The sequence below is a fragment of the Mastigoproctus giganteus genome, chromosome 2 (genome assembly GCF_048544385.1).
Source record: "Mastigoproctus giganteus isolate SK-2022 chromosome 2, ASM4854438v1, whole genome shotgun sequence".
In the NCBI taxonomy this organism is placed as follows: domain Eukaryota; kingdom Metazoa; phylum Arthropoda; class Arachnida; order Uropygi; family Thelyphonidae; genus Mastigoproctus; species Mastigoproctus giganteus.
In genome coordinates, this window is record NC_143576.1 from 261391815 (window position 1) to 261416813 (window position 24999).

Sequence of the window (24999 nt, forward strand, 5' to 3'; positions counted from 1 at the left end):
AAGGAAGTAGAAGTGCACTACCTCATCCCTGGTTGTCATTTGAAAAAATATTAATATGAAACAAGTGAAGCCAATAGTCACAACAAGCAACTTTTGTATTAAACATGTTGGCAATGATAGGAGAAAAAAGAAATCATGTATTTAAAGAAATCCTATGTTCCCATAATGCAGATGGTATGCAGATGTAAAATGTCGAAAAAGTCTCAAAATGCATTATGGGAAATAGGAATTCTTTAAATACATGATTTATTTTTTCTTCTATCATTGCCAACATGTTTAACACGAAAGTCACTCACTGTGACTATTGGCTTCACTTGTTTCATATTAATATATTTTCAAATGATAAACAAGGATGAGGTAGTGCACTTCTACTTCCTTGAGCAAATTTTAATTACAGGTTTTAACAATTCCATATTTATTCAATTTAACCTATTTTAAACTTCATTTCCACTCCAACTCCATGTAACTAAGCAGATCAATTGAGGTGAGTGCCGTCTATTAAGCTCTTATTGCTATTTACATTATTAAAAATGATATTAAGTAACTTTAAGTTGGCTCATGGATAACGGTGTTATCTCTAAAGTGAGTTCAAATCTAAGACTGCCACATCACTGAAGTAAACAAAGTGACAACAAGATAAAAAAAAAAGGAAACAAACAAAAGCGTTTACTTATCAAATTATTTCAACACCTGCATTTATCCATTGTATCATTTGCAATGTCCTTCTACAACTGCTTGGGATGCTACCATTCACCTGGGATATACGAGGTATGAATCAAAAAGTTTCGGAACTGACTGTGTAACTTGAAATTGCAGCATTGCAATGAGTTGTGACTTGTTCCAACATTTTTATGACTCATCTTGACATAGTAATGCATGAAACCCCAATTTATCTGCAGTCAGTCTAAATTAGCATGCATTAAAAAGATGTGTTTCATTGCATTTTAAAATGTATATGAATGTGATGTGAATTTGTATCAAATTTTGCTTTACATTTGGGAAAAGTGGATTAATTAAAACCCATGAAATGTTAAAACCAGCTTTTGGAAAGATTCTGTGCATTGTTTAAAAAAATACCTTTCCATAGTTTTCAAAGTTTAAAGAGGCCACTTGTCTATTGAAGATGATCCTCACTCTAACTGCACTTCTACTTTGAAATCAATGGTTCATTTCTTTGTTGGTGATCAGATTTGGAGTGATCGATGTTTAACTATTTGTAAAGTTGCCAATTAAATTGATAAAGATATTTCTTATTGGACATGTCAGTTCAATTAATACAAGATTTAAGAATGTCAATGTGAGGCATTTCAGCCAAGTTTGTTCCTGCTATCTACTGATGATTATCGTAAAGAGTGGCGAGTTTTCACACATCAAGATCTTTGTAAATGTGCTGTTGCTGACATATAATTTGTTCCTTCCATCATTACTGATGAAGAATTGTGGGTATATAGCTATGACCTGAAAACAAAGCCTCAGTCCTCACATTCAGTCCTCAGTCCTTATGGAGGATGGAAGACTCCATCCTCCATAAGACCTGAAAATGCAAAACAATCTTGATGAAATATGAAGATCAAGACATCCTATCTTTAGACTCACAGGGCATTGTCCATTAGGAATTTGTCTAGAATAGTCAAACAGTGAACAGGAATACAACAAAACAGTTTCACGGTGATTGTGTGATGCTGTTCGGAGAAAATGGCTGAGAAAATTAGGTTTTGGGGAATTTTAGTTTGCATCATTAGCAGTAGCATTATTAGAGGCATTTGATGCAAGAAAGCAAGCTTATGCAGCATCAGCCAAAAAAAAAAAAAAAAAAAAACCCACTTCCACTTCACCCCTCTGTTCGTTCAAAATACCTGTCCAGCTGAGCCTTAAACTTATTGAGACTATCAACCTCCACCACAAGGGATGGCAGTCTGTTCCACCAACCAACCACCCGCTGGCTAAAGGCAAATTTCCGCACGTCTATACTACATCTGTCTTTCCTCAATTTGAATTTATGCCCACTCAGGTGATTTTTCTGAGCTAGAGGAAGAATCCCATCAGCATTGAGCATGCTTAAACCATTCAAGGCTTTATACACCTCTATCAGATCACCTCGCTGGTGCCTAGTCTCCAGACACTTTAATTTGCAAAACTTAAGCCTTTCTTCGTAAGAGCGCCACTTTGTTCCATTCACTAATCTTGTTGCCCTTCTCTGTACTCATTCCAGCAGCTCTACATCCTTCTTGAAATGAGGCCTCCAGACCTGTATACAGTACTCTAGGTGTGGCCTGACCATTGCCTTATACAATGGAATAATCACCTCCTTATCCCTGCTGGAAAAATTCCTGTATATCATTGACAATACTCCATGAGCTACTCTTGCAGCCTGTCTGCACTGCTCAGAGAACTTCATATCTGCCTGCACAATCACCCCCAAGTCCCTTTCATTCTCTACCACTGTCAGTGTAGTACCACAGAGTTGATATGTTGCTCTGGGGTTGCTGTTTCCCATGTGTAGTACTTTACATTTGTCAATGTTAAACTTCATTTTCCACCTCTCAGCCCATCTGCTCAACCTTTCCAGATCCTGTTGCAGCAGCATAGTGTCAGTAGTGTCCTTGACAACCCTGCCAACCTTTGTATCATCTGCAAACTTGGACATTAAGCTTGATATACCATCATCAATATCATTTATAAATACAGAAAACAATAATGGACCCAACACTGAGCCCTGAGGGACTCCACTAATAACATTAGTCCACGATGAGCAGTGTCCATTGATTACCACTCTCTGTCTTCTCCCCCTCAACCACCCCTTTATCCATAGCAGCAATTTGCCTCCAATGTCACACTGCTCCAATTTGTGTAGCAGTCTTCCATGTGCAACAGTATCAAAAGCCTTTCTAAGATCCAAGTATATAATATCAAAGTTATTCCCTGCATCCAGTTCTTTTGTGACTGCATCATAGTATCCAATCAAGTTGGTCAGGCAAGACTTCCCCTTAACAAAACCATGCTGTGTCTGAGCTATAACTGAAGTCTTGTCTAAATGATCCTGCAGTGCTTCTTTAACCAGTGCCTCCATTAATTTTCCTGGAACAGAAGTTAAGCTCACAGGTCTATAATTACTTGTGTCAGCCTTTGATCCTCCTTTGTGAATTGGGGTCACATTTGCACATTTCCAGTCTATGGGTACCTCCCCTGAGTCCAAGGAAGCTCTCATAATTATGGCTAAGGGTTTGCTTACTTCCTTTGCTGCCTCCTTTAATATAACTGGATAGATCCCATCCACCCCGGGTGCCTTTCTTGTGTTTATCTTCAACAGTTTCTCCTCCACTTTACTCCCAGTTATTTCAAGATTCTGTAGCTGACTGCTAGAGTTCAATACACCTCTGGCATTGCCATTGCTGAATAACTCCTCATGTGTGAATGTCGATGCAAAATATTCATTTAGTTTGTTAGCTACCTGAGCAGGATCATCAATAGTTGACCAATCAATATCAAGTGGACCAATCTGATTCATCCCCTTCCTTCTAGAGTTTACATAAGTAAAGAACTCTTTGCTGTTTTTCTTTGCATCCCTTGCCAAGGATTTCTCGTAATCTGCCTTTGCCTGCCTAACCTCCTTTGTAACTTGGTTGCATATCAACTTGTATCTATCATAGGCTTCTGTGTCATGTGTTAATTTGTAAGTATCCCATGCATTTTTCTTCTCTGCCATATGCTTCATTAGTTCATCTGACATCCATTTTGGCCTAAACCTTGAACAATATTTCTTAGTTGGTATGTAAAGCCTAGTAGCTTCCAAGATAAGTTCTTTGAATGCTTCCCATTTTGAATTTGCTGTTGGTAACATCATCAGTTGGTCCCGCTGTATAGAATTTAAATACTGTCTCAGTCCATTGTAGTCGCCTTTACGGAAGCAATAACCCTTCCCTTTACCCCTAATGGTAGTTACCTCTTTCAGTAACTCCCACTTCAGCACACTGTGATCACTGCCACCTAGTGGTTCATTTATCTGCAGATTCTTAATGCATGAAGAATCACTGCTGATAATCAAATCAAGAGTATTACTCCCTCTAGTAGCCTCCTGAACATGCTGATGTAGAAAACAATCATCCAATAAATCCACAAAAGCCCTGCTAGTGTGTGAGTAACCAGCCCCCAAATTCCAGTCAATATCTGGGAAATTAAAATCTCCCATTATAAGACTCTCTGATTTACTGGCCCACTCTATTTCCCTGTACAGTTCCTTATTATACTCATCAGAGTCAATAGGCCTATAGCACACTCCTACTCTCAATTTTGATCTCCCAATGCTTATGTCACATCATGTCAGTGCCCCTGCACACTTGGCACTTTCTACTCAGGAAATGGACAGGAACTTGTGGATTGGTCACTCACACACTATCAAGGCTTTTGTGGATTTATTGGATGTTTGTTTTCTATAGAAGCATGCCTGCGATGCACCTAGTGGCTTTTGTAAAGCCTCTTTCGTAAACCACTGTAGTCACTTTAATTTTTGTAAAGGCGACGCTCTCAGACAGTTTTTAAATTCTATACAATGGGGCCAATTGATGATATTACCAACAGCAAATTCCAAACAAGAAGCATTCAAGTAATCTTGGAAGCTACTAGGCCTATCATATCAACTAAGAAACATTGTTCAAGGTTTAGCCCTAATTGGATGTCAGATGAACTAATGAGACTCGTGTCAGAGAATCAAAATGCATGGGATACATATAAATTATCAGGATAAACAGAAGATTACGGTAGATATAAGCTAGTCTCTAATCAAGTCACAAAGGAAGTTAAGCAAGTGAAGGCAGATTATACGAAATCTTTGGCAAAGGATGCAAAGAAAAACAGCAAAGATTTCTTTAGTTATGTAAACTCTAGAAGGAAGAGAATGAATCAGATTGGTCCACTTGATATTAATGGTTCGATTGTTGATGATCTTGCTGAAGTAGTTGACCAAAACTGAATGAATATTTTGCATCTACATTCAAACATGAGGAAATCTGTAGGGAAGTGGAGGCCAGAAGCTTATAAAAATCCAACAGGGAGCTAAATGATTTTATAATAACTGGAGCAAATGGGTTAGAAATTGTTCAAGTTGAACATAAGGAAGGCACCTGGGGTGGATAGACTCTATCCAGTTATATTAAAGGAGACAGCAAAGAAGTAAGCAACCCTTAGATATAATTATGAGCACTTCCTTGGAGATTCCCATGGACTGAAGATGCGCAAATATGTCCCCAATTCATAAAAGGGTATCAAAGGGTGACACAAGCAATTACACACCTGTTAATTTAACTTCTGTTCTGGGGAAAATAATGAAATCACTGGTTAGAGAAGCATTGCAGGATCATCTAGACATGACGGCAGTAATAATTTACACACAACATGGGTTTGTTAAGGGGAAGTCATTGTCTGACCAACTTTGATCAGATACTATGATGTGGTCACAAAGGAACTGGATGCAAAAATTAATTTGATATCATAAACTTGAATTTTAGGAAAGCTTTTGATACTTTTGCACATGAAAGAATATTGTACAAATTGTAGCAGTATGCATTAAGGGAAAGTTGCTGCTATGGCTTAAGGGATGGTTGAGTGGGAGAAGACAAAGAGACTGGTAATCAATTGACACTGCTCTTCATGGACTAATGTTATTAGTAGAATATCCCAGGGTTCAGTGTTGAGCCCATTGTTGTTTTCTGTATTTATCAATGATATTGATGAAAGTATATCAGGGTCAATATCCAAGTTTTCATGTGATACAAAGGTTGGCAGGGTTGTTAATGACAGTACCCTACTATAACATTTGGGCGCCTCCGTAGCCAGGTGGGAAGAAGCAGTAGTGCGTATCACATGCTTCTTGATTAGACTGGGGCTCGAGTGCATCACCACCAAATACGGAAGATGCGGAAAGGTCAGGGAATGACCACCGCATATCCCGGAGCAATATGGCCTTAGTTGCTAATACTCCTAAAAACCAAAACAACAACTACTGCAACAGGATCTAGAAAAGTTGAGAAGATGGGCAGAGAGGTGGAAACTGAAGTTCAGCATTGTCAAATGAAAAATACTGCATATAGGAGCACTAACCCCCAGAGTAACATTGAAGAATACATGGACTAATAGATTAATGGTAGCCGCTGGCAGAGGTAAAAGTGATGCTTGCACTACTTCTATTGAAATGCAATTGAGCAGCAGCAGCCTGGAAAGCAAAGCAATGGGGATTTCCAGGACTGCTGGGAGTAATAGTGAAACAAGTAAAAACATAGGCTGTGTTAGGGTAACTAAGAGTAGAAACAGGTGCATGTACACCAATGCTAGGAGTATAGTTAATAAATTCAATGAGCTTTAAGTGCTAGTCAAGAAATCAAAGGCAGATATTGTTGGGATATCAGAGACATTGTGTAACACAGGCATAAGCAGTGCAGAACTGGAATTTGGGGAGTACAATGTGTACAGAATAGATAGACAGGACAGAAAGGGAGGAGGGGTTATGTTGTTAGTTAAGAAACACAAAATCTAAGGAAGTGCGTCCAATTGATGTTGGTGGACAATGCAATGTTGAGTCTGTTTGGTGTGACATAAGCACTGGGAAAGTAAAAATGAGAGTAGGTGAGAGAGAGAGCAATTGTGCAAATAAATAGAGTGGGCCAGTAAATCAGAGTGTCTTATAATGGGGGATTTTAATTTCCCAGATATTGACTGGAATTTGTGGGTTGGTCCCACACACAATAGCAAGGCTTTTGTGGATTTATTGGATGACTGTTTTCTTCAGCAGCATGTTCGTGAGGCAACTAGAGGGAGTAATACTCTTGATCTGATTATCAGTTGTGATTCGTCATGCATCAAGAATCTGCAGATAAAGGAACCACTAGGTGGCAATGACGACAATGTGCTGAAGTGGGATTTACTCAAAGAAGTAACTACTATCAAGGGTAAAGAGAAGGGTTTTTGCTTTTGTAAAGGTGACTACAGTGGTCTGAGACAGTATTTAAATTCTATGCAGTGGGACCAACTGATGATGTTACCAACAACAAATTCAAAATGGGAAGCATTCAAAGAATTAATCTTGGAAGCTACTAGGCTTTTAGCATTAGCATTAGTAGAGGCATTTGATGCAAGAAAGCAAGCTTATGCAGCATCAGCCAAAAAAAAAAAAAAATAAAATAAAAAAAAACCCACTTCCACCTCACCCCTCTGTTCGTTCCAAATACCTGTCCAGCTGAGCCTTAAACTTATTTAGGCTATCAACCTCCACCACAAGGGATGGAAGTCTGTTCCACCAACCAACCACCCGCTGGCTAAAGGAAAATTTCCTCACGTCTATCCTACATCTGTCTTTCCTCAATTTGAATTTATGCCCTCTCAGGTGATTTTTCTGAGCTAGAGGAAGAATCCCATCAGCATTGAGCATGCCTAAACCATTCAAGGCTTTATACACCTCTATCAAATCAAATCGCTGGTGCCTAGTCTCCAGACACTGTAATTTGCAAAACTTAAGCCTTTCTTCGTAAGAGTACCCCTTTGTTCCATTCACTAATCTTGTTGCCCTTCTCTGTACTCGTTCCAGCAGCTCTACATCCTTCTTGAAATGAGGCCTCCAGACCTGTATACAGTACTCTAGGTGTGGCCTGACCATTGCCTTATACAATGGAATAATCACCTCCTTATCCCTGCTGGAAAAATTCCTGTATATCATTGACAATACTCCATGAGCTACTCTTGCAGCCCGTCTGCACTGCTCAGAGAACTTCATATCTGCCTGCACAACCACCCCCAAGTCCCTTTCATTCTCTACCACTGTCAGTGTAGTACCACAGAGTTGATACGTTGCTCTGGGGTTGCTGTTTCCCATGTGTAGTACTTTACATTTGTCAATGTTAAACTTCACTTGCCACCTCTCAGCCCATCTGCTCAACCTTTCCAGATCCTGTTGCAGCAGCATAGTGTCAGTAGTGTCCTTAACAACCCAGCCAACCTTTGTATCGTCTGCAAACTTGGACATTAAGCTTGATATACCATCATCAATATCATTTATAAATACAGAAAACAATAATGGACCCAACACTGAGCCCTGAGGGACTCCACTAATAACATTAGTCCACGATGAGCAGTGTCCATTGATTACCACTCTCTGTCTTCTCCCCCTCAACCACCCCTTTATCCATAGCAGCAATTTGCCTCCAATGTCACACTGCTCCAATTTGTGTAGCAGCCTTCCATGTGCAACAGTATCAAAAGCCTTTCTAAGATCCAAGTATATAATGTCAAAGTTATTCCCTGCATCCAGTTCTTTTGTGACTGGATCATAATATCCAATCAAGTTGGTCAGGCAAGACTTCCCCTTAACAAAACCATGCTGTGTCTGAGCTATAACTGAAGTCTTGTCTAAATGATCCTGCAGTGCTTCTTTAACCAGTGCCTCCATTAATTTTCCTGGAACAGAAGTTAAGCTCACAGGTCTATAATTACTTGTGTCAGCCTTTGATCCTCCTTTGTGAATTGGGGTCACATTTGCACATTTCCAGTCTATGGGTACCTCCCCTGAGTCCAAGGAAGCTCTCATAATTATGGCTAAGCATTTGCTTACTTCCTTTGCTGCCTCCTTTTATATAACTGGATAGATCCCATCCACCCTGGGTGCCTTTCTTGTGTTTATCTTCAACAGTTTCTCCTCCACTTTACTCCCAGTTATTTCAAGATTCTGTAGCTTACTGCTAGAGTTGAATACACCTTTGGCATTCCCCTTGCTGAATAACTCCTCATGTGTGAATGTCGATGCAAAATATTCATTTAGTTTGTAAGCTACCTGAGCAAGATCATCAACAGTTGACCCATCAATATCAAGTGGACCAATCTGATTCATCCCCTTCCTTCTAGAGTTAACATAAGTAAAGAACTCTTTGCTGTTTTTCTTTGCATCCCTTGCCAAGGATTTCTCGTAATCTGCCTTTGCCTGCCTAACCTCCTTTGTAACTTGGTTGCATATCAACTTGTATCTATCACAGGCTTCTGTGTCATGTGTTAATTTGTAAGTATCCCATGCATTTTTCTTCTCTGCCATATGCCTCATTAGTTCATCTGACATCCATTTTGGCCTAAACCTTGAACAATATTTCTTAGTTGGTATGTAAAGCCTAGTAGCTTCCAAGATAAGTTCTTTGAATGCTTCCCATTTTGAATTTGCTATTGGTAACATCATCAGTTGGTCCCACTGTATAGAATTTAAATACTGTCTCAGTCCATCGTAGTCGCCTTTACGGAAGCAATAACCCTTCCCTTTACCCCTAATGGTAGTTACCTCTTTGAGTAAATCCCACTTCAGCACACTGTTATCACTGCTACATAGTGGTTCGTTTATCTGCAAATTCTTAATGCATGAAGAATCACTGCTGATAATCAAATCAAGAGTATTACTCCCTCTAGTTGCCTCCCGAACATGCTGATGTAGAAAACAATCATCCAATAAATCCACAAAAGCCCTGCTAGTGTGTGAGTAACCAGCCCCCAAATTCCAGTCAATATCTGGGAAATTAAAATCTCCCATTATAAGACTCTCTGATTTACTGGCCCACTCTATTTCCCTGTACAGTTCCTTATTATACTCATCAGAGTCATTAGGCCTATAGCACACTCCTACTCTCAATTTTGATCTCCCAATGCTTATGTCACACCAAACTGACTCAACACTGCACTGTCCGGCGATGTCGACTGGTTTCACTTTCTTGGATTTTATGTGTTTCTTAACTAATAGCATAACCCCTCCCCCCTTCCTATCCTGTCTATCCTTTCTGTAGACGTTGTACTCCCCAAATTGCAGTTCTGCATCCCTTATATCTGTGTGACACCACGTCTCTGATATCCCAACAATATCTGCCTTTGATGTTTTGAGCAATACCTCAAATTCATCAAATTTATTTACTAAACTCCTAGCATTGGTGTACACGCAAGTATACCTGCACCTGTTTCTATTCTTAGCTACCCTAACACAACCCATGTGTTTACTTGTACCGCAATGGCTCCCAGCAGTCTCTGAAATACCATGCATCTTGTTTTCCAGGCTTCTGTTCATTCTAATAGAAGCAGTGCAAGAATCTCTTTCACCTCTGCCAGTGGCTACTGTCAATCTATTGGTTTTTGTCTCCCCCCAAGCTAGCAGTTTTCCGACCCACCTAACACTGCCTCGATAGCATCAGCAAATATTCTTGCACCCTTTCTATTTAAGTGTATCCCATCCCTGTAGAAGCAATCTCTCCTGTTAACAAGTACAGTCCAGGCTGAAAAAAATTCTACCCCTTGAGCCTTGCACAATCTTTCCAGGGCCGAATTGATCGACAAGGCTCTCATCATATACTCCCTCCTATCGTGTCTGGGCAGAATTGCAGACACTTTCAAATTCAACCCTAATTCTCGGCTTTTGTTCAGCAGTGACCTGTACTTGTTAAGTAATTCTGCCGGTCTCCTACTCTTAATATTATAAGTGCCAACGTGTACAACTATATCACCTTTTGTGCCCTTAAAAGATGATATTCGCTCTACAACGTCATCAACCTTTGCCCCTGGCAGACATACCCTGGTCCTGTTCCACCTATCTTTTTTACAAAGCATGTTCCCCGTTTCCCTGACAATAGAGTCACCAGCAACTACTAGTTCCTTCGGGAATATACCAACTTTTCATAACAACAAAGAAATGTTGTTCAAGATTTAGACCTAAATGGATGTCAGATGAATTAATTAGACATGTGACAGAGAAGAAAAATGCATGGGATACATATAAATTAACATGTGACACAGAAGCCTATGATAGATATAAGCTGGTCTGTAACCAAGTTACAAAGGAGGTTAGGCAGGCGAAGGCAGATTATGAGAAATCTTTGGCAAAGGATGCAAAGAATTCTTTACTTATGTAAACTCTAGAAGGAAGGGGATGAATCAGATTGGTCCACTTGATATCAATGAGTCAACTGTTGATGATCCTGCTCAGGTAACTAACAAACGAATAAAAAACGAATAGATAAAGGAACCACTAGGTGGCAGTGATCACAGTGTGCTGAAGTAGGATTTACTCAAGAAGGTAACTACCATCAGAGGTAAAGGGAAGGGTTTTGCTTTCGTAAAGGCAACTATGATGGTCTGAGACAGTATTTAAACTCTATACAGTGGGACCAACTGATGATGTTACCAACAGCAAATTCAAAATGGGAAGCATTCAAGGACCTAATCTTGGAAGCTACCGGGCTTTACATACCAACCAAGAAATATTGTTCAAGGTTCAGGCCTAAATGGCTGTCAGATGAACTAATGAGACCTATGGCAGAGAAGAAAAATGCATGGGATACATAAAAATTAATTGGTGACATGGAAGCCTATGATAGATATAAGTTGGTCTGTAACCAAGTCACAAAGGAGATTAGGCAGGCAAAGGCAGATTATGAGAAATCCTTGGCAAAGGATTTCTCATAATCCTTGTCTTTCTCTGCAAAGATGCAGAGAAAGACAGAAAAGAGTTATTTTCCTATTTAAACTCAAGAAGGAAAGGGATGAATCAGATTGGTCCACTGGATGTTGATGGTTCAACAGTTGAGGATCCTGCTCAGGTGGCTAACAATCTAAACAAGTATTTTGCATCTACATTCACACATGAGGAGTTATTCAGGAAGGGGAATGTCGTAGGTGAAGTAAACATTGGCAGTGAGCTAGATGATTTTCTAATAACTGAGAGGAAAGTGGAGGAGAAATAGTTGAGGATAAACATAAAAAAGGCACCCGGGGTGGATTGGATCTATCCGGTTATATTAAAGGAGGCAGCAAAGGAAGTAAGCAAACCCCTAGCCATAATTATGAGAGCTTCTTTGGACTCAGGGGAGGTACCCATAGACTGGAGATGTGCAAATGTAACCCCAATTCACAAAGAAGGATCAAAGGCTGACACAAGTAATTATAGACCTGTTAGTTTAACTTCGGTTCCAGGAAAATTAATGGAGGCACTGGTTAAAGAAGCACTGCAGGATCATCTAGACAAGAATTCAGTTATAATTAAGACACAGCATGGTTTTGTTAAGGGCAGATCTTGTCTGACCAATTTGATTGGATACTATGATGTAGTCACAAAAGAACTGGATGCAGGAAATAACTTTGATATTATATATTTGGATCTTAGAAAGGCTTTTGATACTGTTGCGCATGGAAGACTGCTGCACAAATTGGAGCAGTGTGGCATTGGAGGCAGATTGCTGCTATGGATAAAGGGATGGTTGAGTGGCAGAAGACAGAGAGTGGTAATTAATGGACACTGCTCAACGTGGACTAATGTTATTAGTGGAGTTCCTCAGGGTTCAGTGTTGGGTCCATTGTTGTTTTCTGTATTTATAAATGATATTGATGATGGTACATTTATAAATGATACTGATGATGGTATATATTGATTTGTATATCAAGCTTAATGTCCAAGTTTGCAGACGATACAAAGGTTGGCAGAGTTGTTAAGGACACTACTGATGCTATGCTGCTGCAACATGATCTGGAAAGGTTGAGCAGATAGGCTGAGAGGTGGCAAATGAAGTTTAACGTTGACAAATGTAAAGTACTGCATATGGGAAACAGTAACCCCAGATCAACGTATCAACTCTGTGGTACTACGCTGACAGTGGTAGAGAACGAAAAGGACATGGGGATAATTGTGCAGGCAGATATGAAGTTCTCTGAGCAGTGCAGACGAGCTGCAAGAGTAGCTCATGGTGTCTTGTCAATGATATACAGGAATTTTTCTAGCAGGGATAGGGAGGTGATTATTCCCTTGTATAAGGCATTGGTCAGGCCACACTTTGAGTACTGTATACAGGTCTGGAGGCGTCATTTCCAGAAGGATGTAGAGCTGCTGGAACGAGTACAGAGAAGGGCAACAAGATTAGTGAATGGAACAAAGGGTTGCTCTTACGAAGAAAGGCTTACGTTTTGCAAATTACAGAGTCTGGAGACTAGGCATCGGCGAGGTGTTCTGATAGAGGTGTATAAGGCTTTGAATGGCTTGAGCATGCTCAATGCCGATGGGATTCTTCCTCTTGCTCAGAATAATCACCTGAGAGGGCATAAATTCAAATTGAGGAAGGACGGATGTTGGATTGATGTGCGGAAATTTGCCTTTAGCCAGCGGGCAGTTGGTTTGTGGAATAGACTTCCATCACTTGTTGTTGAAGTTGATAGCCTAAACAAATTTAAGGCTCAGCTGGACAGGTATTTCAAATGAACAGAGGGGTGAAATGGGAGTAGTGGTTGTGTTTTTTTTTTTTTTTTTTTTTTGGCTGATGCCGAATAAGCTTGTTTTCTTGCATCATATGCCTCTACTAATGCTAATGCTAATGCAAACTAAATGAATATTTTGCATCTACATTCACACATGAGGAGATGTATTCAACTCTGGCAGTAAGCTAGAAAATATTGTAATAACTGAGAGTAAAGTGGAGGAGAAATCGTTGAAGATAAACATAAGAATGGCACCTGGGGTGGATGGAATCTATCCAGCTATATTAAAGGAGGCGGCAAAGGAAGTAAGCAAACCCTTAGCCATAATTATGAGAGGTTTCCTGGACTCAGGGGAGGTACCCATGGACTGGAAATATGCAAATGTGACCCCAATCCACAAAGGAGGATCAAAGAGGGAGACAGGTAATTACAGACCTGTTAGATTAACTTCTGTTCCAGGGAAATTAATTGAGGCACTGGTTAAAGAAGCATTGCAGGATCATCTGGAGAAGACTTCAGTTATAGCTCGGACACAGCATAGGTTTATTAAGGGGAAGTCTTGTCTGACTAATTTGATTGGATACAATAACGTAGTCACAATGGAACTGGATGCAAAGAATAACTTTGATATCATTTATTTGGATTTTAGAAAGGCCTTTGATACTTTTGCACATGGAAGACTGCTGCACAAATTGGAGCAGTGTGGCATTGGAGGCAAATTGCTGCTATGAATAAAGGGATGGTTGAGTGGGAGAAGACAGAGTGGTAATCAATGGACACTGCTCTTTGTGGACTAATGTTATTAGTGGAGGCCCTCAGGGTTCAGTGTTGTGTCCATTGTTGTTTTCTGTATTTATAAATTATATTGATGATGGTATATCAGGCTTAATGTCCAAGTTTGCAGATGACACGGAGGTTGTCAGGGTTGTTATTGACACTAATGACAGTACACTGCTGTAACAGGATCCAGAAAAGTTGAGCAGATGGGCTCAGAGGTGGCAAATGAAGTTTAACGTTGACAAATGTAAAGTACTGCATATGGGAAACAGTAACCCCAGATCAACGTATCAACTCTGTGGTACCACACTGACAGTGGTAGAGAATGAAAAGGACCTGGGGTTAATTGTGTAGGTAGATATGAAGTTTTCTGAGTGGTGTAGACGGTCTGCAAGAATAGCTCATGGTGCCTTGTCAATGATATATAGGAATTTTTCTAGCAGGGATAAGGAGGTGATTATCCCCTTGTATAAGGCAATGATCAGGCCACACCTTGAGTACTGTATACAGGTCTGGAGGTCTCATTTTAAGAAGGAAGTAGAGCTGGTGGAACAAGTACAGAGAAGGGCAACAAGATTAGTGAACAAAACAAAGGGTTGCTCTTACGAAGAAAGGCTTAAGTTTTGCAAATTACAGTATCTGGAGTCTAGGCACCTGTGAGGTGATCTGATTGAGGTGTATAAAGCCTTGAATGGTTTGAGCATGCTCAATGCTGATGGGATTCTTCCTCTTGCTCTGAATAATCACCTGAGAGGGCATAAATTCAAATTGAGGAAAGACGGTTGTAGGAGAGATGTGTGGAAATTTGCCTTTAGCCAGCGGGTGGTTGATTGCTGCAACAAACTTCCATCTGTCATTGTAGAAGTTGATAGCTTAAATAGATTCAAGGCAGAACTTGACAAACGTTTGGAGCGAGGGGATGGGTGAAATAAGGATTTTTTTTTTTTTTGGCTGATGCTATATAAGCTTGCTTTCTCTCATCATGTGCCCTTGCTAATGCTAACATACCAAATGTGTGGCATGTTACTACACTGATGTTACTGGAGAATGAAAAAACAATTGTAGAATAGATGTGCAGAAATTTGCCTTTAGCCAGCAGGTGGCTGATTGTTGGAACAAAGTTCCATCTGTCATAGTGGAGGTCGACAACTTATATAAGTTCAAGGCAGAGCTAGACAAGCATTTGGAGTGAATGGATTGGTGAAATGGGAAGGGTTTTTTTTTTTTTTTTGACTGATGCTATGTAAGCTTGCTTTCTTAAATCATATGCTAATGCTCATGAATTTGTTAACTAGATTTTGACTCTGTGCGATTTTTTTTTTGTTTCCCAAGCTTAAAGCCTCTTTGAAAGGCCATAGATTTGTAACCAGTGAGGAAAAATGCTAGAATGTTACACAGAAACTATTAGCAATTCCAAAATAAGACTATTAGGGATGCATCCAGAAACTATAAAAGAAATGGAATCCATTTAGTGTCAAGGAGACTACTTCAAAGGAAATCCATCCAAACATCTGATTAGTTTAATCATTTCCCAAATATTAGTTCCAACCCTGAACTTTTTGACCCCACCTTTTATGGTTTGTATCCCAAGTCACAATCACAGTGACGTAGCTGAGTGGTCAGGAGCGAGAGTGTAGTAGCATATGCTCTTTGAGTGGACTAGGATTCAAGCCTGTGACTGTCAAATATGTTTAATGTTTGTATCGATAATTTATTGTAAACTCCACTGACATGGTGCTCATGTTGGAGTATAAACACGAACATAATTATATCCGCTTGTTTGCATGCAATGTCGTGGTGTACTTAATAAGGTCGGCACTGAGTTTGTAGAAGAATGTGAAGAATGAAGAATGTGTTACTATTAAGGTCACAAAGTTGATCGACTGGTCTTTAATCTTTTAGTATATGTCATAATAACTGATGAAAATATATTTCTTGTATGAGGTAGAGTGGAACTAAACTTTTGTTTTCAATTGTGTCATGCAGTACATTCCTAGTCTTTCAAGGAATATGTGTCAATGTGTAGGGGCTCACATCTTGTGAGTATGGGCTTGGCACACCCAGAGTCCTGAGCTGGATATCATCTTTTTCTTGGTGATTCCTTTCTACTTCTGACTTTCTCTCTCTCTCTCTCTCTCTCTCTCTCTCTCTCTCTCAGGGTAACTCGGGAATTTTTTTTGGCTGTTGCAGCATAAGCCTCAGGCTTCCTTGCACCATATGGTGGCTAATAATAATTATGTTTGAAACTGTGGTGTAGTGAGCTGTAGTGTTTTGAGATTTCCCTCTGTTATATTTAAAATATAAATATTTGAAAATGAAAATATAAATACAGGGAAAATTATATACAAAGTAATTTCTCATATCAAAGTAACTTTTCAAGTAACTTTTTCTCTATTACATTAGTTACATATTAACAGTATATCTTTATATTTTAAATTTACAGAGTCAATTATTAATAAAAGAAAAACAAGAAAATTAATAAAAAAAAAATCACATATGCATATTTTTTATAAATTGCTTACCACAAGTATAACATTCTATTCTAGCTTGGTAATTGAAACAGAGACCAACAGGTTGTTCTGTATTCAGGCAATACAATCCCTTTGTTAGATCACAAGTTACTTTCTGTCCCATTGCACTGTAGCTTTTTTCTGTCGTATATTCCCTGCATTCTATTCCTATAGGATTGTTACAAATACCTGATACTTTTATAATCTCATCAATGGGCTCTATATCTCCTTTACTGGAAGGAGATGGTACAGAAAGACTGACCCAAGGACCATATTCAGTGCATATTTCTGTAATAAAATAAATAGAATAAAATATGTATAATATTACATCTCTGTTTTTGATTCTTATTCTTATTATTATCAAATCAATTTAAAAAGTATATATAATATACTAATTAAGCATTAAATATCAACTTCACTCATTACTCTGGTATGATGCTTATTTTTATTATTCAGAAAGCTTACTCCATTATAATGGAATCTGCATCAACTGCATCATCATCATCAATGTGATCACAGTGTATTAATTTGGGATTTACTTAAAGATGTAACTACCATCAAGGGTAAAAGAAGGGGTTTTGCTTTTATAAAGGTGACTATGGTGGTCTCAGACAGTTTTTAACCAACTGATGTGATGTTACTAACAGCAAATTCTAAATGGGAAGCATTGAAGGAATTCAAGGAAATTTGCCTTTAGCCAGTGGGTAGTTGGTTGGTGGAACAGACTTCCAACCCTTGTCGTGGAAGTTGATAGCCTAAATAAATTTAAGGCTCAGCTGGACAGGTATTTCGAACGAATGGAGGGGTGAAGTGGAAGTGTTTTTTTTTTTTTTTTTGGCTGATGCTGCATAAGCTTGCTTTCTTGCATCATATGCCTCTACTAGTGCTAATGCTAAAATTAATCTTGCAAATTACTAGTCTTTTCATACCAACTAAGAAATTAATTCCGTTCAAGGTTTAGGCCTAAATGGATGTCAGATGAACTAACAAGACTCGTGGCAAAGAATAAAATTGCATGGGATGCATATAAATTATCAGATGACACAGAAGACTATGGTAGATATAAGCTAGTCTGTAATCAAGTCCCAAAGGAGGTTAGACAAGCGAATGTAGATTCTTGTAAGCTTGCAGATTACGAGAAATCTTTGGAAAAGAACGCAAAGAAAAATGAAAAGACTTGTTTACTTAAGTAAACTCTAGAAGGAAGGGGATGAATCAGTTTGGTCCAATTGATATCGATGGTTCAACTGTTGATTATCATGCTCAGGTAGCTGACAAATTGAATGAGTATTTTTCATCCATATTCACACATGAGAAATTCTGAGGGAAAGTGGAGGCCAGAAGTTTATAAGACTCTAATAAGAAGCTAAATGATTTTATAATTACTGAGAGGGAAGTGGAGGAGGAGAAATTATTGAATAAAATATAAGAAAGGCACCTGGGGTGGTGGATGGGAACTATCCAGTTATATTAATGGAGGCAGCAAAGGAAGTAAGCAAATCCTTTAGCTATAATTATGAGAGCATCCTTGGATTCAGGGGAGGTCCCCATGGACTAGAGATGTGCAAATGTATTCCCCAATTCATAAAGGGTGACAAGAGTAATTACAGACCAGTTAGTTTAACTTCTGTTCCAGGGAACTAGACAGAATTATCTAGACAAGACTGCAGTCATAGTTCAGACACAACATGGGTTAATCTTAAGGGGAAATCTTGCCTGACCAATTTTATTGGATACTAACAATGTATTCAGAAAGGAACTGAATGGAAAGAATTATTTTTATATCATATACTTGGATTTCAGGAAAGTTTTTGATTCTGTTACAAATAAAAAGACTCTTGTAGAAATTGGAGCACTATAGCATTAATCGCAAGTTGCTGCTATGTGGGATGATTGAGTGGGAGATGACAGGGAATGGAAATCAATGGATCCTGCTCTTCATGGAATAATGGCATTAGTGGAATCCCCCCCCCCATGGTTTTGGTGTTAGGAGCATTGTTGTTTTCTGTATTTATGAATTATATTGATGAAGGTATATTAGGCTAAATGTCCCAGTTTGCAGATGATACAAAGGTTGGAAGAGTTGTTAATGACAGTAAAGACAGTATGCTACTCCAACTGGATCTAGACAAGGTTATCCCCTTGTACAAGGCAATGGTCAGGCCACACCTTGAGTACTGCATACAGGTCTGGAGGCCTCATTTTAGGAAGGACGAGATTGGTGAGGGAACAAAGGGGTGATCTTACAAAAAAAAGGCTTAATTCTGCAAATTGCAGCATCAAGGCCTTATAAAACTTTGGTGCAGTCTTCATACTTGGACAAAGTATTCCAAGTGTATTCAGACAACTGCCTCATGGGAACTTAATTTCCACATTTATCATAACTTCCAAATTCCATTCTTCCTCTACTGCTTTTAATTCAACATGATCAAGTGTATAAATTATTTTGGGGTTACTATTCCCAAGTGTAAGACCTTGAATTTTGCAGCATTAAAACATAACTGTCACTTCTCTGAACATCTCTAAAGCTTACCGAAGTCATCAAGAAGGAGCACATCTTGGCACTTAAGCACTCTCACAATGTTCATGGAACATTATTTCCCTTTAGGCTTGAAATTTTTTCAAAAAAAACAAATAAATTATTATTTGTTAATAACTGTTTGTATTCATTTATTGATGTAACAATTACTCATATCTTTAATTTGAGAATAAAATATTTTTAAAAATTAGGCTTTACTGAAAGATATTGAGAATGTGTGCTAGTATATGTTAGGAGTTAGTACAATAGGTATAAGTATATGCTATTAATTAAGAAACACATAAAGTCAAAGGAAGTGAAGCCAGTTGACATCGATGGACAGGGCAGTGTCGAGTCAGTTTGGTGTGACATAAGCATAGGGAAATCAAAATTGAGAGTAGGAGTGTGCTATAGGCCTAATGACTCTGATGAGTATAATAATATATTGCACAGGGAAATAGAGTGGGCCAGTAAATCAGAGAGTCTTATAATGGGGGATTTTAATTTCCCAGATATTGACTGGAATTTGTGGGTTGGTCACTCGCACACTAGCAAGGCTTTTGTGGATTTATTGGATGATTGTTTTCTATATCAGCATGTTCGTGAGGCAACAAGAGGGAGCAATACTCTTGATCTGATTATCAGTAGTGATTCTTCATGCATTAAGAACCTGCAGATAAATGAACCACTAGGTGGCAGTGATCACAGTGTGTTGAAGTGGGATTTACTCAAGGAGGTAACTACCATCAGAGGTAAAGGGAAGGGTTTTTGTTTTCGTAAAGGCGACTATGACGGTCTGAGACAGTATTTAAATTCTATACAGTGGGACCAACTGATGATGTTACCAACAGCAAACTCAAAATGGGAAGCATTCAAGGAACTAATCTTGGTGGCTACCAGGCTTTACATACCAACTAAGAAATATTGTTCAAGGTTTAGGCCTAAATGGTTGTCAGATGGACTAATGAGACATGTGGCAGAGAAGAAAATTGAATGGGATACATACAAATTAATGGGTGACATGGAAGCCTGTGATAGATATAAGTTGGTCTGTAACCAAGTCACAAAGGAGATTAGGCAGGCAAAGGCAGACTACGAAAAATCCTTGGCAAAGGATGCAAAGAAAAACAGAAAGGAGTTCTTTACATACTTGAACTCGAGAAGGAAAGGGATGAATCAGATTGGTCCACTGGATATTGATGGTTCAACAGTTGAGGATCCTGCTCAGGTGGCTAACAATCTAAACGAGTATTTTGCATCTACATTCACGCATGAGGAGTTATTCAGGAAGGAGAATGATGTAGGTAAAGTAAACATTGGCAGTGAGCTGGATGATTTTGTAATAACTGAGAGGAAAGTGGAGGAGAGATTGTTGAGGATAAACATAAAAAAGGCACCTGGGGTGGATGGGATCTATCCAGTTATATTAAAGGAGGCAGCAAAGGAAGTATGCAAACCCCTAGCCATAATTACGAGAGCTTCTTTGGACTCAGGGGAGGTACCCATAGACTGGAGATGTGCAAATGTAACCCCAATTCACAAAGGAGGATCAAAGGCTGACAAAGTAATTATAGACCTGTTAGTTTAACTTCTGTTCCAGGTAAATTAATGGAGGCACTGGTTAAAGAAGCACTGCAGGATCATCTAGACAAGAATTCAGTTTTAGCTCAGACGCAGCATGGTTTTGTTAAGGGCAGGTCTTGCCTGACCAATTTGATTGGATACTATGATGTAGTCACAAAAGAACTGGATGCAGGGAATAACTTTGATATTATATATTTGGATCTTAGAAAGGCTTTTGATACTGTTGCACATGGAAGATTGCTGCACAAATTGGAGCAGTGTGGCATTGGAGGCAAATTGCTGCTATGGATAAGGGGATGGTTGAGTGGCAGAAGACAGAGAGTGGTAATCAATGGACACTGCTCAACGTGGACTAATGTTATTAGTGGAGTTCCTCAAGGTTCAGTGTTGGGTCCATTGTTGTTTTCGGTGTTTATGAATGATATTGATGATGGGATATCAAGTTTAATGTCTAAGTTTGCAGATGATACAAAGGTTGGCAGGGTCGTTAAGGACACTACTGACGCTATGCTGCTGCAACAGGATCTGGAAAGGTTGAACAGATGGGCTGAGAGGTGGCAAATGAAGTTTAACATTGACAAATGTAAAGTACTACATATGGGTAACAGTAACCCCAGAGCAATGTATCAACTCTGCGGTACTACACTGACAGTGGAGGAGAATGAAAAGGACCTGGGGGTAATTGTGCAGGCAGATATGAAGTTCTCTGAGCAGTGCAGACGAGCTGCAAGAGTAGCTCATGGTGTCTTGTCAATGATATACAGGAATTTTTCTAGCAGGGATAACGAGGTGATTATTCCCTTGTATAAGGCAATGGTTAGGCCACATCTTGAGTAGTGTATACAGGTCTGGAGGCCTCATTTCAAGAAGGATGTAGAGCTGCTGGAACGGGTACAGAGAAGGGCAACAAGATTAGTAAATGGAACAAAGGGTTGCTCTTACGAAGAAAGGCTTAAGTTTTGCAAATTACAGAGTCTGGAGACTAGGCACCGGCGAGGTGATCTGATAGAGGTGTATAAGGCTTTGAATGGTTTGAGCATGCTCAATGCCAATGGGATTCTTCATCTTTCTCAGAATAATCACCTCAGAGGGCATAAATTCAAATTGAGGAAGGACGGATGTCGGATAGATGTGCGGAAATTTGCCTTTGGCCAGCGGGTGGTTGGTTGGTGGAACCGACTTCCATCACTTGTTGTTGAAGTTGATAGCCTAAACAAATTTAAAGCTCAACTGGACAGGTATTTCGAACGAACGGAGGGGTGAAATGGGAGAGGTTTTTTTTTTTTTTTTTTTTTTTTTTGGCTGATGCTGAATAAGCTTGCTTTCTTGCATCATATGCCTCTACTAATGCTAATGCTAATGCTAAGTTTAGTATTCTTACAAAAATAAATAAATAAATCTATATGCAAGGCAGTACTTACTTTAAATGTTACTTGGTGGTATGTTCTAGGTTAGGTCAACTTGTTTTAAGCAATATACACAAAGATATACTGTAGCATGTTCAACATACCTTCATAAGGATGATAACAACCCAGAAGTTCCATTCGTAGGGCAGGTTTTACATGCCACGATACTGGTTCAACACGCACATACCGGGCATTTACAGTTTCTTGAAAGAGAGTAACCTCAGGAGAGTTTTCATCATGATTAGCTGTCATCTTCTGAAAATTATAAAGGATATCAGATTAAAAGCTCATTAAAAATGATAGAGAAAAAAGAAAAAATGTACCAACTGTGTGGTACTACACTCTGGTAGTGGAGAATGAAAATGAACTGGAGATATCTGTGCAGTCAGATATGAAGTTTTCTGAGCAGTGCAGACAGGCTGCCAGAGCAGGTCATGGGGTCAATGATAGACAGGAATTTTGCTAGGAGAGATAAGGAGGTGATTATCCCTTTTTATAAGGCAATGGTCAGGCCACACCTTGATTACTGCATACAGGTCTGAAGGCCTCATTTTGGAAGTATGTCGAGCTGCTGGAATGAGTACAGAGAAAGCAACGAGATTGGTAAGGGAAACAAAGGGGTGCTCTTACCAAGAAAGGCTTAAGTTCTGCAAATTGCATCATCTGGACGCTAGGTGACCTCTGGAGACCTCAATCAGATCACCTTGCTGGTGATTTGATTGAGGTGTATAAGGCCTTGAATGGTTTGAGCAGGCTCAATGCTGATGGGATTCTTCCTCTTGCTCAGATTATGAACCTGAGGGGGTGTAAACTCAATTTTTTTTTTTTTTTTTTATATGTGAATTGAGGAAAGATAGTTTTAGAACAGATGTGAGGAAATTTGCCTTCAGCCAGAGGGTAGTTGATTGCAGGAGAAAATTTCCATCTGCTGTTGTGGAAGTTGATAGCTTAAATAAATTCAAGGAAGAACTGGAAAAACATCTGGAGTGAATGGATGGGTGAAATAGGTAGGGTTTTTTGTTTTTTTATTTTTGCTGATGCTGCATAAGCTTGCTTTCTTGCATCATATGCCTCTACTAATGCTAATGCTAATATTATTTTTAAAAAATTTACTGTCACAAAATTATTTTCTTACAACACCAATTTTTTGCCACATTTTTATTCAATTTAGTTCTATTAAAGTTCAGTGACTTTCTACTGAAATCCATAGGATTTTCTCACTAAGATTAACTGTCTTCTTCTCTGTGCAGTTTCACCTTCCACAGTCATTCCTTTTTCTTTTAAAAAGGCACTAGGCTTAAACAGCATTGCAAAGTAATTAATTGCACTAGCCTGATAACTGATGTGGTAAAAACTGCTATTTTTAATAATTAGAACTTACATTCTGAGTTAAATATATAACAGATATAACTTTCTGTAATGACAATTGCTAATCCTTTTATAATATTGCAAAAATATAATCTACTGCCACCCCACAACAAGAAAGCACCAACTTAAGCATTATGAAATGATAGTTAATGAACCTACTGTTATTCCCTTATTACATGAGGAAATGATATTTTCAATTGTGTGGATCTATTTCCCTTTGTATCTGATTGTATCTTACTTTCTGGACATCTCATAGCTTATTATTTATCTAAACCCGAACACTTTATGTCCTTGAGTTCTGTTTTTATTCAATTAAATTGGCTTAGGTACTTGGAAACAGTATTTGAATATTTCTTTTAAGTCCCCAGTGTAACCCTGGCTAGAATGCATCCAATATCAATATGTCTTTGAAATAATGCAATATTACTTTTTTTTTTAACTTACAGCCATGAGTATAATGCCTAACAGAGTATCAATGATGCAACGTTGGCCTAAATTTTCATCTATAAAACGGTGATTTATTTCCATTTCTGTTTATTTCTATTTATTTATTACATTATTGCATTTATTATCATTTACATCTGTATATCCCTATTAAGTATCCTACAATTTGATTTTTCTTTAATGGATACTTGTAATAAGCAATAAAGATATAATTAATAAGTAAACAAATTGCTTACCTGTTTGCCATTATTTGAGAGGACAGGTGTCCATTTTTTAGTGTCATTGCTAACTTTAACCATAAATAACTCAACCCAGTTGTCATCATCTTCTTGTCCTAGGTATAAAGAAACATCCACTCAATTTTTTATAAAAAAATATATTTCTTACAATTTAAAAAGGCTTATCAGCAATTCATACTTGTTCCTATATTTTTGCTGTTTGCACAATAACTAATGGAAATTTCTAGATTTTTAAATGGAGAAACCAAAGAAAACATTTTTGTTGACAATTATGGGTAATTTCAGCTGTGTGAACTTAGCAGATGAATAGCACAAAATGTTTGAAATTTGATCTGGGTTTCTTGCCCAGAAGTACTGAATAAAAGATAAATCATTGCAATTCATTTTAAAATGCTGAGAGAGAGAGAGAGAGAGAGAGAGAGAGAGAGAGAGAGAGAGAGAGAGAGAGAGGTGTAGTTATTAAGCTTTTTAAGAATACTTTCTGGAATTTAAAATTAAACCTTTTCCCCATCTATTTATGGTTTGCCTTTCAAGTTCTGTACTCTGAGGTATTACCATCTAACATGAAATTCACCTATTTATTTTCTCGCCACTTTCCACCATAACTTCCTTGTTTTCTGATGTTATTATATCTGTATTGCAATAATTATATTCCATTCAGTATTATCTAGTACAAATAATTTTCCTGAACTTCTTTACAACCAGTGAAATCTACAAACTACCTGTAATATATCCATTCTGCATTCTCTCCTGTCTTTATACATCAACTATCTCAACATCCAGAACTCATATACAGATAAACTTTTTATGTTTCTTCTTTGTTTTTGATGCTCTGCACCTTTAGGCATACTGCCTTTATCTTATTGGCATCTTCTAATTCACACAACAGTGGTCCTAGTAGTCTA

General features: G+C 38.5%; 1 protein-coding gene across 1 annotated transcript in view; it reads right to left on the reverse strand.

Moving 5' to 3' along the window:
- The window catches only part of LOC150090433 (uncharacterized), a 562729-nt gene that overhangs the window by 220023 nt on the left and 317707 nt on the right, over positions 1 to 24999 (reverse strand). The window contains exons 90-92 of the mRNA XM_090389881.1: positions 24092 to 24189; positions 22148 to 22298; positions 16548 to 16823 (exon numbers count right to left, since the gene is read on the reverse strand). Coding sequence (XP_090246007.1) covers positions 16548 to 16823; positions 22148 to 22298; positions 24092 to 24189 — 525 coding nt within the window. The remainder of the gene's footprint in view (positions 1 to 16547; positions 16824 to 22147; positions 22299 to 24091; positions 24190 to 24999) is intronic.